At 41.9% G+C, this 14,127-nt stretch overlaps 1 protein-coding gene and 1 long non-coding RNA gene across 3 annotated transcripts in view; both read right to left on the reverse strand.

The window, feature by feature from the left end:
• The window catches only part of fhod3b (formin homology 2 domain containing 3b), a 403,456-nt gene that overhangs the window by 165,301 nt on the left and 224,028 nt on the right, over window positions 1-14,127 (reverse strand). For both annotated transcript variants that reach the window (XM_049480538.1, XM_049480537.1), the window contains exons 7-10: window positions 13,166-13,277; window positions 12,667-12,761; window positions 12,081-12,224; window positions 5,891-6,132 (exon numbers count right to left, since the gene is read on the reverse strand). In XM_049480538.1, the coding sequence (XP_049336495.1) occupies window positions 5,891-6,132; window positions 12,081-12,224; window positions 12,667-12,761; window positions 13,166-13,277 (593 nt within the window). The remainder of the gene's footprint in view (window positions 1-5,890; window positions 6,133-12,080; window positions 12,225-12,666; window positions 12,762-13,165; window positions 13,278-14,127) is intronic.
• Window positions 655-1,839, reverse strand: LOC125802447 (uncharacterized). The gene is made up of 3 exons (XR_007439584.1): window positions 1,793-1,839; window positions 1,483-1,512; window positions 655-682 (listed from the first exon to the last, which is right to left on the reverse strand). It is a non-coding gene; the product is annotated as an uncharacterized LOC125802447 (long non-coding RNA).

The following is a 14,127-nucleotide window of genomic DNA, read 5'->3' on the forward strand; positions in this document are numbered from 1 at the left end:
GGAATATTGCACACAGATAACAGACATCATCCCACAGCTCATCATCCCACACACACAAATACGCACACAGATACACACAGATACACTACATGAATAAACAAACATAGACCACCAGTCAGACTGAGATCCATTTAATCCTGGTATTATGATGGTTTCTGGGTGACCTGTTCATAAGTGTGCCGTATAAAATTCAGGTGTGAACATTACGCAGTGAAGCATGACTCACTATGACTCACTCTACCTCACTGTGCCCTAATTCTACCTCACTCTACCTTACTAAACCTCATTTAACTTCACTCTACCTCACTCTACATCTCTCGACTTCACTCTACCTCACTCTACATCTCTCGACCTCACTCTACATCTCTCGACTTCACTCTACCTCACTCTACATCTCTCGACCTCACTCTACATCTCTCAACCTTACTCTACATCTCTCAACTTCACTCTACCTCACTCTACATCTCTCGACCTTAATCTACCTCACTCTACATCTCTCGACCTCACTCTACCTCACTCTACATCTCTAGACCTCACTCTACATCTCTCGACTTCACTCTACCTCACTCTACATCTCTAAACCTCACTCTACATCTCTCAACCTCACTCTACCTCACTCTACATCTCTCGACCTTACTCTACCTCACTCTACCTCAGTCTACATCTCTCGACCTCACTCTACCTCACTCTACATCTCTCAACCTCAATCTACATCTCTTGACCTCACTCTACCTCACTCTACATCTCCCGACCTCACTCTACCTCACTCTACATCTCTCGACTTCACTTTACCTCACTCTACATCTCTCGACCTCACTCTACCTCACTCTACAGCTCTCGACCATACTCTACATCTCTCGACCTTACTCTACCTCACTCTACATCTCTCGACCTCACTCTACCTCACTCTACATCTCTCGACCTCACTCTACATCTCTAGACCTCACTCAACATCTCTCGACCTCACTCTACCTCACTCTAAATCTCTCGACCATACTCTACATCTCTCGACCTTACTCTACCTCACTCTACCTCACTCTACATCTCTCGACCTCACTCTACATCTCTTGACCTCACTCTACCTCACTCTACATCTCTCGACCTCACTCTACCTCACTCTAAATCTCTCGACTTCACTCTACCTCACTCTACATCTCTCGACCTCACTCTACATCTCTCAACTTCACTCTACCTTACTCTACATCTCTCGACCTTACTCTACCTCACTCTACATCTCTCGACTTCACTCTACATCTCTCGACCTCACTCAACATCTCTCGACCATACTCTACATCTCTTGACCTTACTCTACCTCACTCTACATCTCTCGACCTCACTCTACCTCACTCTACATCTCTTGACCTCACTCTACATCTCTCGACCTCACTCTACATCTCTCGACCTCACTCTACATCTCTCGACCTCACTCTACATCTCTCAACTTCACTCTACCTCACTCTACATCTCTCGACCTTACTCTACCTCACTCTACATCTCTCGACTTCACTCTACCTCACTCTACATCTCTCGACTTCACTCTACCTCATTCTACATCTCTCGACCTTACTCTACCTCACTCTACATCTCTCGACCTTACTCTACCTCACTCTACATCTCTCGACCTTACTCTACCTCACTCTACATCTCTCGACTTCACTCTACCTCACTCTACATCTCTCGACTTCACTCTACCTCACTCTACATCTCTTAACTTCACTCTACCTCACTCTACATCTCTCGACCTCACTCTACCTCACTCTACATCTCTAGACCTCACTCTACATCTCTCGACCTCACTCTACATCTCTCGACCTCACTCTACATCTCTCTACATCTCTCGACCTTACTCTACCTCACTCTACATCTCTCGACTTCACTCTACCTCACTCTACATCTCTCGACCTTACTCTACCTCACTCTACATCTCTCGACCTCACTCTACATCTCTCGACCTTACTCTACATCTCTTGACTTTACTCTACCTCACTCTACATCTCTCAACTTCACTCTACCTCACTCTACATCTCTCGACCTTACTCTACCTCACTCTACAGCTCTCGACCATACTCTACATCTCTCGACCTTACTCTACCTCACTCTACATCTCTAGACCTCACTCTACATCTCTCGACTTCACTCTACATCTCTAAACCTCACTCTACATCTCTCAACCTCACTCTACCTCACTCTACATCTCTTGACCATACTCTACATCTCTCGACCTTACTCTACCTCACTCTACCTCAGTCTACATCTCTCGACCTCACTCTACATCTCTCAACCTCAATCTACATCTCTTGAACTCACTCTACCTCACTCTACATCTCCCGACCTCACTCTACCTCACTCTACATCTCTCGACTTCACTTTACCTCACTCTACATCTCTCGACCTCACTCTACCTCACTCTACAGCTCTCGACCATACTCTACATCTCTCGACCTTACTCTACCTCACTCTACATCTCTCGACCTCACTCTACCTCACTCTACATCTCTCGACCTCACTCTACATCTCTAGACCTCACTCAACATCTCTCGACCTCACTCTACCTCACTCTACATCTCTCGACCATACTCTACATCTCTCGACCTTACTCTACCTCACTCTACCTCACTCTACATCTCTCGACCTCACTCTACATCTCTTGACCTCACTCTACCTCACTCTACATCTCTCGACCTCACTCTACCTCACTCTAAATCTCTCGACTTCACTCTACCTCACTCTACATCTCTCAACCTCACTCTACATCTCTCAACTTCACTCTACTTCACTCTACATCTCTCGACCTTACTCTACCTCACTCTACATCTCTCGACTTCACTCTACATCTCTCGACCTCACTCAACATCTCTCGACCATACTCTACATCTCTTGACCTTACTCTACCTCACTCTACATCTCTCGACCTCACTCTACCTCACTCTACATCTCTCGACCTCACTCTACATCTCTCGACCTCACTCTACATCTCTCGACCTCACTCTACATCTCTCAACTTCACTCTACCTCACTCTACATCTCTCGACCTTACTCTACCTCACTCTACATCTCTCGACCTCACTCTACCTCACTCTACATCTGTCTACTTCACTCTACCTCACTCTACATCTCTCGACCTCACTCTACCTCACTCTACATCTCTCGACTTCACTCTACCTCACTCTACATCTCTAGACCTCACTCTTCATCTCTCGACTTCACTCTACCTCACTCTACATCTGTCGACTTCAATCTAACTCACTCTACATCTGTCGACTTCAATCTACCTCACTCTACATCTCTCGACCTCACTCTACATCTGTCGACTTCACTCTACCTCACGCTACATCTCTCGACCTCACTCTACCTCACTCTACATCTGTCGACTTCACTCTACCTCACTCTACATCTCTCGACCTCACTCTACCTCACTCTACATCTCTCGACCTCACTCTACCTCTCTCTACATCTGTCAACTTCACTCTACCTCACTCTACATCTCTCGACCTCACTCTACCTCACTCTACATCTGTCGACTTCACTCTACCTCACTCTACATCTCTCAACCTCACTCTACCTCACTCTACATCTCTTGACAACACTCTACCTCACTCTACATCTCTCGACTTCACTCTACCTCACTCTACATCTCTCGACCTCACTCTACATCTCTCGACTTCACTCTACCTCACTCTACATCTGTCGACTTCAATCTACCTCACTCTACATCTGTCGACTTCAATCTATCTCTCTCTACATCTCTCGACCTCACTCTACATCTGTCGACTTCACTCTACCTCACGCTACATCTCTCGACCTCACTCTACCTCACTCTACATCTGTCGACTTCACTCTACCTCACTCTACATCTCTCGACCTCACTCTACCTCACTCCACATCTGTTGACTTCACTCTACCTCATTCTACATCTCTCGACCTTACTCTACCTCACTCTACATCTCTCGACCTCACTCTACATCTCTCAACTTCACTCTACCTCACCCTACATCTCTCAACCTTACTCTACCTCACTCTACATCTCTCGACCTCACTCTACATCTCTTGACCTTACTCTACCTCACTCTACATCTCTCGACTTCACTCTACCTCACACTACATCTCTCAACATCACTCTACCTCACTCTACATCTTTAGACCTCACTCTACAACTCTCGACCTCACTCTACATCTCTTGACCTCACTCTACCTCACTCTACATCTCTCGACCTCACTCTACATCTCTCGACTTCACTCTACCTCACTCTACATCTCTCAACTTCACTCTACCTCATTCTACATCTCTCGACCTTACTCTACCTCACTCTACATCTCTCGACCTCACTCTACATCTCTCGACTTCACTCTACCTCACTCTACATCTCTCGAGTTCACTCTACCTCATTCTACATCTCTCGACCTTACTCTACCTCACTCTACATCTCTCGACCTCACTCTACATCTCTCGACCTTACTCTACCTCACTCTACATCTCTCGACCTCACTCTACATCTCTCGACTTCACTCTACCTCACTCTACATCTCTCGACTTCACTCTACCTCATTCTACATCTCTCGACCTTACTCTACCTCACTCTACATCTCTCGACCTCACTCTACATCTCTCGACCTTACTCTACCTCACTCTACATCTCTCGACCTCACTCTACATCTCTCGACCTTACTCTACCTCACTCTACATCTCTCGACTTCACTCTACCTCACACTACATCTCTCGACCTCACTCTACCTCACTCTACATCTCTCGACCTCACTCTACATCTCTCGACCTCACTCTACCTCACTCTACATCTCTCGACTTCACTCTACCTCACTCTACATCTCTCGACCTCACTCTACATCTGTCGATTTCACTCTACCTCACTCTACATCTCTCGACCTCACTCTACATCTCTCGACCTCACTCTACCTCACTCTACATCTCTCGACTTCACTCTACCTCACTCTACATCTCTCGACCTCATTCTACATCTCTCGACTTCACTCTACATCTCTCGACTTCAATGTACCTCACTCTACATCTCTCGACCTCACTCTACCTCACTCTACATCTGTCGACTTCACTCTACCTCACTCTACATCTCTCGACCTCACTCTACCTCACTCTACATCTGTCGACTTCACTCTACCTCACTCTACATCTCTCGACCTCACTCTACCTCACTCTACATCTGTTGACTTCACTCTACCTCACTCTACATCTCTCGACCTCACTCTACCTCACTCTACATCTGTTGACTTCACTCTACCTCACTCTACATCTCTCGACCTCACTCTACCTCGCTAGTCCTCTTAACTCATTATGTCGCACCAGCATAGTCTCCAGTGTGAAGAGCTCCCTCTGTTGCTGTATGCAGGTAATGCCGTTTGAGTTTGCGGTTATTTCTACTGTTGTTGCAGATCTTTCGGTGTATTTACATGAAGACTCACATCACAACACCGCAACAATGGAACCCACTAGAACTCCAGCAGAACCCCAGCAGTATCCCTTCATAATACAGGTATATTTACACTCACGCAGCAAGAAAATCCACAGGCAGACAGAGGGTTAAGGTGTGTCAGGGCAGCGCTGGTTAATGGCAGCAGGTGGGGAATATTAGCTAATGAAAAGAAATGAGGTAAATCCTGCCTCGTCTCAAGGTCCAACTTAGCTTTACTCATTATAATACATCTGCACTGAGAACCAACACCCTTAGTACCTTCTACCACAAAACTGCAGAGAAAAATTACAAAGTACATTTATACAGATAAAACATTAACATCCTGCCGGAAGTACTATTCAGATGAAAGTGATTAAAGTGATAAATCCTCTTCTGATGAGTGAGTAAATTAGAGAACCATGTAAGGAATCGAAGTGTTAGTGTTAGATTAGACTGAGGGTTCTCACCTCTCTGTGATGTCCTCTGTCCTCTGACCATTAAATGGCAGGAAACTAGGGGCGTGGCTATGGCAGGGAGAGGCGGGAGCAGAGGCGGTGCCCTTGCCGCTCTGTAACGAATGTCTGCGGCTTCGCCTACGCTCCAGACCCCGCCTCTCCAGCGTCCCGCACAAACTCGCCCTACGGCGGTCCTTCCGGCCCACGGGGGGCGGAGCCGTTTCATCATCACCATCCTCGTGATGAAGAGTCATCTGGGGATCAGAACAGCCTGATGAGGGTCTTTATAAGCAGGCTGATTATAACCTGTATAATCTTTTATACTGCAGTATCAGACCATACTGTTGGTCTATACTCTATTGAACCTGTTACAACCTGGATCTACTAATCAGTTTATCTGTTAAATATTACACAGAGTTATAGTAATAAACATAAACAGAGGCAGGTCTCTCAACAGTGAAGTCACCTCAAATTTAGCACTTAGTTGTGGTGTCATGGGTAGTTACACCCACCTCCACATATGTTTCAATGACAATATAGCCCTGCCCATTTTCTATCTCATTTTCTTCTCTGAACTGTCTTGTCTTATACAGTATCCCACAGTTTCAACAGTTAGTTTTTTATGTTATTACAGCATTTTTACTCCCCCCTAGAAATCAGTTAACCTTATTGTGCTATATCTTAACAAGGTGGGCCACACTGAGGAATTAAGTGATTGACAGCCTTGGTTGGAACAGACTGATCATCTGCGTTAAATGTAGTAGCTAAGTTGTAGTTGAGACTGTCAGGTAGATAACCCAGCTAGTTAATCATTTTATTATGTGGTGCACTTGCCTGTCAAGCTCACTAACAGTATTAATCTTTACAGTTTTTTTGGTAACACTTTATAATACTGTTCCATAGTTAATAGATAACTAAGCAGGAACTAATTAATAGTGCTGCATTAACACCTAAATATTTTCTATTAACTACCAGGGAGTACTGAATAATTACTCAGTAGATAGAACTAATATTTATAGTAGTTCACAGTTAACTCCACATTAATTACTGAGACTCCTGGAGACTCCTGGAGACTCCTGATTACTCCTATCTCCTGGAGAACTACTTACTAATTATGTCTCCTTTATAATAACTATTTATTAATTACATTACATTACATTTGGCAGACGCTTTTGTCCAAAGCGACTTACAATAATGAAGTACAAAAGTAATAGGAATTAAGATAACCCATTTTTAGATAGGGCTTAAAGGAGGTCGAAGGGAAATAAAGGGATAGAGAAGTGAAGGAGGGGAAGAAGGAAATGGGGTTAGTAGTTAGTGTGTTAGAGGTGTTAGGAGAGTAAGTGCTCTTTGAAGAGCTCTGTCTTCAGGAGTCTCTTAAAGATAGTGAGAGATTCTCCTGATCTGGTAGTGGAAGGTAGTTTGTTCCACCATTGGGGAACTCTGTATGAGAACAGTCTGGATTGCTTTGTGTGAGTGTTTGGCAAAGCGAGACGACATTCATTGGAGGAGCGCAGCGGCCGGGAGGTAGCGTAAGCCTTTAGGAGTGAGTGCAGGTAGGAAGGAGCCTGTTCTGTCATCACCTTGTAGGCGATTGTAAGAGTTTTGAATTTGATGCGAGCATCAACTGGTAGCCAGTGGAGCTTAATGAGCAGCGGGGTGACATGTGCCCGTTTTGGTTGGTTGCAGACCAGACGTGCTGCTGTATTCTGGATCATTTGGAGTGGTTTTACTACGCAGGCCGGGAGGCCAGTTAGCAGGGCATTGCAGAGCAGGGCAATGCGCAGGACACTGCTCAAATTAACATTAACTACTGAAAACCCTTACATGCCACCTTACATTCCACCATGCCACCAACTATAGATCTAAATCAGTCTAAAGGCATATCTGACTTAAATGCATAATAATTAAAGGCATATTTGAATTAAGCAAGTGACACCATGTGTAGTAGTGGTAACCTTAATTAACTTATTATCCTCAGTTCCTTCCAAATATTAGCAACATATAGTAAAATACTACAGTGTGTATTACTCTGCTTAACTCCCATTTTTGGAGAAAAAAAAAACATTATAACATAATATGAATACATAGGAGACATTAAATAAAGTTCTCCAGAAGGCATCCAAGACTCTAAGAATGACTGTAATAATTTAATAATCATTGCTTTAATACTAGGTATCAGCCTTATAAAAGTGCATCTTCAGCCTTTGCAGTCTCACAGAGATTTTTTCAGCATTTTTAGGATAATTATGGTAAATTCACAGCAGACTCAGATCTCCTGGTCCTTTGTGTAAATTCTCTGCTGTGCTGCTGCTGCTGGAGGGTTAAGAGAAACTGCTGCTTTCATATTTCTGTATTTGATTGAAAATAAACTAGTAATCAAGATATTGAGATCTTTTACAGCTTATTTTACCCCCGGATCAGAGTAGGACTCTTTGTGGGTTGTTAAACAGCTTTAGGATGTGTGTTAGCTAGCTAAGTTAGCTATGTTGTGTGTGTAGTTAGTGTTAGCCAGCTAAGTTAGCTAGGTTATGTGTGTGTGTTAGTTAGCTAGTGTAAATGTGTGTTAGTTAGCTAGGTTATGTGTGTGTTAGTTAGCTAGGTTATGTGTGTGTTAGTTAGCTAGTGTAAATGTGTGTTAGTTAGCTAGGTTATGTGTGTGTTAGTTAGCTAGTGTAAATGTGTGTTAGTTAGCTAGGTTATGTGTGTGTTAGTTAGCTAGTGTAAATGTGTGTTAGTTAGCTAGGTTATGTGTGTGTTAGTTAGCTAGGTTATGTGTGTGTTAGTTAGCTAGTGTAAATGTGTGTTAGTTAGCTAGGTTATGTGTGTGTTAGTTAGCTAGGTTATGTGTGTGTTAGTTAGCTAGGTTATGTGTGTGTTAGTTAGCTAGTGTAAATGTGTGTTAGTTAGCTAGGTTATGTGTGTGTTAGTTAGCTAGTGTAAATGTGTGTTAGTTAGCTAGGTTATGTGCGTGTTAGTTAGCTAGGTTATGTGTGTGTTAGTTAGCTAGGTTATGTGTGTGTTAGTTAGCTAGGTTATGTGTGTGTTAGTTAGCTAGTGTAAATGTGTGTTAGTTAGCTAGGTTATGTGTGTGTTAGTTAGCTAGTGTAAATGTGTGTTAGTTAGCTAGGTTATGTGCGTGTTAGTTAGCTAGGTTATGTGTGTGTTAGTTAGCTAGGTTATGTGTGTGTTAGTTAGCTAGGTTATGTGTGTGTTAGTTAGCTAGTGTAAATGTGTGTTAGTTAGCTAGGTTATGTGTGTGTTAGTTAGCTAGTGTAAATGTGTGTTAGTTAGCTAGGTTATGTGTGTGTTAGTTAGCTAGTGTAAATGTGTGTTAGTTAGCTAGGTTATGTGCGTGTTAGTTAGCTAGGTTATGTGTGTGTTAGTTAGCTAGGTTATGTGTGTGTTAGTTAGCTAGGTTATGTGTGTGTTAGTTAGCTAGTGTAAATGTGTGTTAGTTAGCTAGGTTATGTGTGTGTTAGTTAGCTAGTGTAAATGTGTGTTAGTTAGCTAGGTTATGTGTGTGTTAGTTAGCTAGTGTAAATGTGTGTTAGTTAGCTAGGTTATGTGCGTGTTAGTTAGCTAGGTTATGTGTGTGTTAGTTAGCTAGGTTATGTGTGTGTTAGTTAGCTAGGTTATGTGTGTGTTAGTTAGCTAGTGTAAATGTGTGTTAGTTAGCTAGGTTATCTGTGTTTGTTTTCTAGCCACGTTAACTTAACTAGTTAATGTGTGGGTTAGTGTTCTAGTTTAAATGTGTATGTGTGTGTGTGTTAGTTAATTAGGTTAAATGTGTGTATTAGTTAGCTAGGTTAAATGTGTGTTATTATTATTATTTTTATTATTATTATTATTATTATTATTATTATTATTAATGTATATTTCCCTTTGTAATACTGTGTTCTGATCTGCAGTAACTCTCCAGTAATTAGTAATTAGTTACCATGTTTCTCACTTTATAATACTGTGATATGATCTGCAGTAACTCCTAAAGAGGAACACAGGAACTCCTCAGTTATTAGTAATGGGTTACCATGTGCTGCTGGTAACTCCTCAAAAAAAGAAGACAGGGACACCTTATTAATTATCTATGAAGAACACATAGAATACAAAAATGGGGGTTAAGCAGATTACTGCACATTTCAGTGTGTGTAACATTTGGAAGATATTGAGGATACTAAGGTAAGTAAGGTTAATATATGATAAGTGGTGTCACTGACTTTAATATCACCACTGATCAAATAATTATTTGTGTAGACTGATTAAGATCTATAGTTCACCAGGTGGCATGTAATGGTTTTCAGTAGTTAATGTTGATTTGAGCAGTAATTAATGAATAGTTATTATACAGGAGACATAATTAGTAAGTAGTTCTCCGGGAGATATGTAAGTCTCAGTAATTAATGTGGAGTTAATTGTGAACTACTATAAATATTAGTTCAGTACTATATACTAAGTAATTATTCAGTACTCCCTGGTACTTTATAGAAAATATTTAGGTGTTAATGCAGCACTATTAATTAGTTCCTGCTAGGGCTGCCACAAACGATTATTTTTATAGTCGACTAATCACCGATTATTTTTTATGATTAGTCGACTAATCGGATCATACGTTAATTGAATATAAAACACAGTTTATCACAATAGAATGCAGCTGCTATTATACAACCAACATTAGATTTCAGCTATATGCTAACTAAAAATAAAAACAATTAAAATCATAGTTCATTAAACCTTTAATGAAATATGCAGCTTGTTGTAACAGACAATTATTTTACTGTTTAGCATAAAGTGTAAACAACTGTGTAAAATAAGGATTGGCAAATAAAGGCACTGGCATTTATGAAACATCTCAACCGTGAGGTTGTTTGAACTATTATGAAAAAAAAGTATATTAATAAAAAATGCCTCTCTGTCCAGATATTGTGTACATTACCGTACACAGGGCAGCGGTCTGCACAGATCTGATTGGCAGAGGAGAGCGTTTGGTGATTTTACACCACACATGACTGATCTGTGAGTTTACTGCACCGAAAAGCACTGAAAACAGAAGCCACTGTCAGAATGAAATCCTTCTCTGTAGTTTATCGGTTTGGGACGGCATTTGTGACAACGTCTGGGTCCGGATTCGGATCGCGGTCCGCCTGTTAGTGACCTCTGTTTTAAAGCTATCAAGATGACTAAGTTAAGTACTAAGTTAACGCTGTGTTTACGCTAATTTTAGCAGCTAAATAGCAATTTAGCTTCTTCGTCATTTAATCAGCCACAACATGCCTCCTTTTCAGGTGCTCGTGCATCGCGGTTGTGCTGCCGAGGAAGGCAAGTTCTTCATTGCAGATATTGCATTGCACGCGTTTCACTTTTATTTTCTTGGTGATCCCACACTTTTGAGTTCTGTAGCGGGGTAGCCATGAAACCAGAGCCTGTCTGTATAATGTCCTGAGATGTCGTCCACTACCTACCCCGGTTTCCACTACTGCGCATGTGCGTCCAGGACAGAAAGGCAGTCGCAGCAGTTTGGAGAGAAAAACAAAGAAAAAAAACAAACGACTTATCGACTATTAAATTAGTCGTCGACTATTTTAATAGTCGACATAATCGTGACTAGTCGACTAATCGTGGCAGCCCTAGTTCCTGCTTACCTATTAACTATGGAACAGTATTATAAAGTGTTACCATTTTTTTTTTTTTTCAGAAAGTCTGTAATGAGTATATGATGACTCTGGTAGCAGCTTGGGGGTTAAACTGGAGCGTAAAAGCTTTGGTTGGTCTCAGTAATAAACAGAGTAAACAAAGAGTAATATTGTTTGATGACATTTGATGGAAATGTTAATAGTTTGGGAATAAAATACATGGACTGCACTTTTACTGTTGGGACATAATAGACTTATTGGACAAACTGGTTTCTGTTTCTTTAATCTGCACTGTAAAACTCAATGAGATACTTAGGTTACAACATTGCAGACATTTTTCGGCCAGCAGGGAATTAATCCACAGTATCAATGCTTATATTCAGTCACCGATCTAAACGGGCATGCGCTAGAAGAAGTTCAGTATCACTGACATAGCCTTGAAATGGGATGTCCAAGTCGTACAGGTATGACAGTCAAGTGTCCACATACTTTTGGCCATAACTGTGGGTTTAACTCTGCTTAGTTTTTCTGTTCATTCTCTTCAGGTACAGATTATACGTGTAAGCTCTAACCTCGTAGATGTTGAACTGCTCCAGCAGGTCCAGGTCCGTGCCCTTTCTGCTCAGGTGCCGCTGGACAATAGCCTCAATGCCCTGCTCCTCCAGACAGTCCACCACGTCGTAGAAGGAGTCCTGATCCGGGAGCCCTGCAAGTGTCTGCAGACCAGACCGAGATAAGTGTTAGCTCACAGAGTTAGAATCCACAGATTCTCTAAAGCTGTCATTTTGTTTTGTTGTGAGGCTCTTGGTAAGATGTTAGCTTGAGAGCTATACTACAACTCTTACAAGCACCCAAGATTCAGAGCCAAGTCATTTCTCTGGGGCAGGATGTTCTGGTGTTGTTTCTCCTCTACAGAAGATTTGGCTATTAGTACATTTTCTGAATATTACTGCTCATGTTCTTAGAACACAGTCTGTCAAGTTTTCTTGATGTTCTTAGAACATGCCTCCTTGTCATTGTGGTCAATACGGTAAATAACAGAAGTAATGTAGTAATTCATCATGCTATTCTAACATGATAAGAAGAGTGTAACTGGAGTTCACACAAAAAATTATCAAACTACTGCTTTATTGGTGAAGCTGAGACTGGGTCACTGACCTTGTTTATGAGGGTCATAGCGTACACCAGCAGCTCAGTGTCCACTCCGTCCTTCTCATCCAGAATCTCCATGGCGTTGGACCACAGCTTACACCCTGCACATCACACTCAAAGTTACCCAGCAAGTTTCACCATAACAATCATACCTTTACTTGCAGACCGTCTGTCCCCAAGTATTAACAGTGTATCTTCTGTCTGTTACTGCAGTAATCAGACAGATGACTTTCCACTTTTTTCCAAAATCTCTCCATATGCCCACTCATATTTATGTATGTATATAAAAATGTATACTATATAGCGGGACATGTAAAGAACACCACAGCATCAGTGTCAAAAGACCTCATAAATCCAAATTTTGTGAAAATTATTTATTATTTTGAGATAATAGATGGATTGTTTATAACACTTCGCTAACTTCTATTACATCTTAGCTACACTGGCCTCATAAGAAGAGATGTTGGTGTGTATGAGTGTGTGTAAGGGTGTATGTGTGTGTTACCTCGTTTGTTGTCGACGGTGTTTACAGCCTGGATTAGTAGAGCAGCATTGGGTTCAGTGTACTCCACAAACACCAGCAGCAGCTTCAACGCAGTCTTCACCACCAACCGGAACTACACACAAACACACACAAACAAACACACACACACACACACACACACACACCAATAAATGTTTTTTTTCTCCTATAACAGGGGTTTATGGGCATTTACTGCATTACCAACTCATCTCAATTGTAAATTAGATTCATAACATCTGTTGGTAAGAACCATAGACTGTGTATAGCTGGACAGAGCATGGTCTCTCAAAAGTGAAGCCACCACATGTCGGCTGCCCCCTGCTGTGTAACTCCACCCATCCCCATAGGTTTCAATGGCAGAACAAACAACTTTTAATCATGTTTTTTCCAATATACTGTAATTCTACCTCCATTATTTAAATGCAACAGCTAATGTAACCTCTGCTTATATTGTCAGTTTTTTTTATATTCCCACAGAATCCGTTTTTAAAACGTTATTCAGCTCTATTCTAAAAGGTGTGGTTATTGTAAAAGGGCTGGGTTACACCTAGCCGGGGTGGGACCAATGACTGTATGGGTGGGACGAGGCAGCCCTCAAGGGCGGGTTTATTTAAATGTGTAGGCTGTCTCTCCACAGTTTTTCTCCCTCCTCTGGTCTCTACTGTGCAGACTCAGGTTTCAGGATCACCAACATAGTGGAAGATTTTGGCTTCATTTTCAATGAATGAATGGAAACGGCTACACGGCGTCCATCTTTTTTACAGTCTCTGGTAAGAAAAGAATGCCAGAAGGGAACAGTGATTTATAGAGTTATATCCTGTACAGTGATTTTAATAGTGTTCAGTGTTTTGGTCTGTGTGTTTTGTTGGTCTGTGTGTTGTAGGTGGTCTGTGTCTTTTGGTGGTCTTTGTGGTTTGATGGTGGAGTGGTCTGTGTGCTGTAGG

This window comes from Astyanax mexicanus, chromosome 6 (genome assembly GCF_023375975.1).
Source record: "Astyanax mexicanus isolate ESR-SI-001 chromosome 6, AstMex3_surface, whole genome shotgun sequence".
NCBI lineage: Eukaryota > Metazoa > Chordata > Actinopteri > Characiformes > Acestrorhamphidae > Astyanax > Astyanax mexicanus.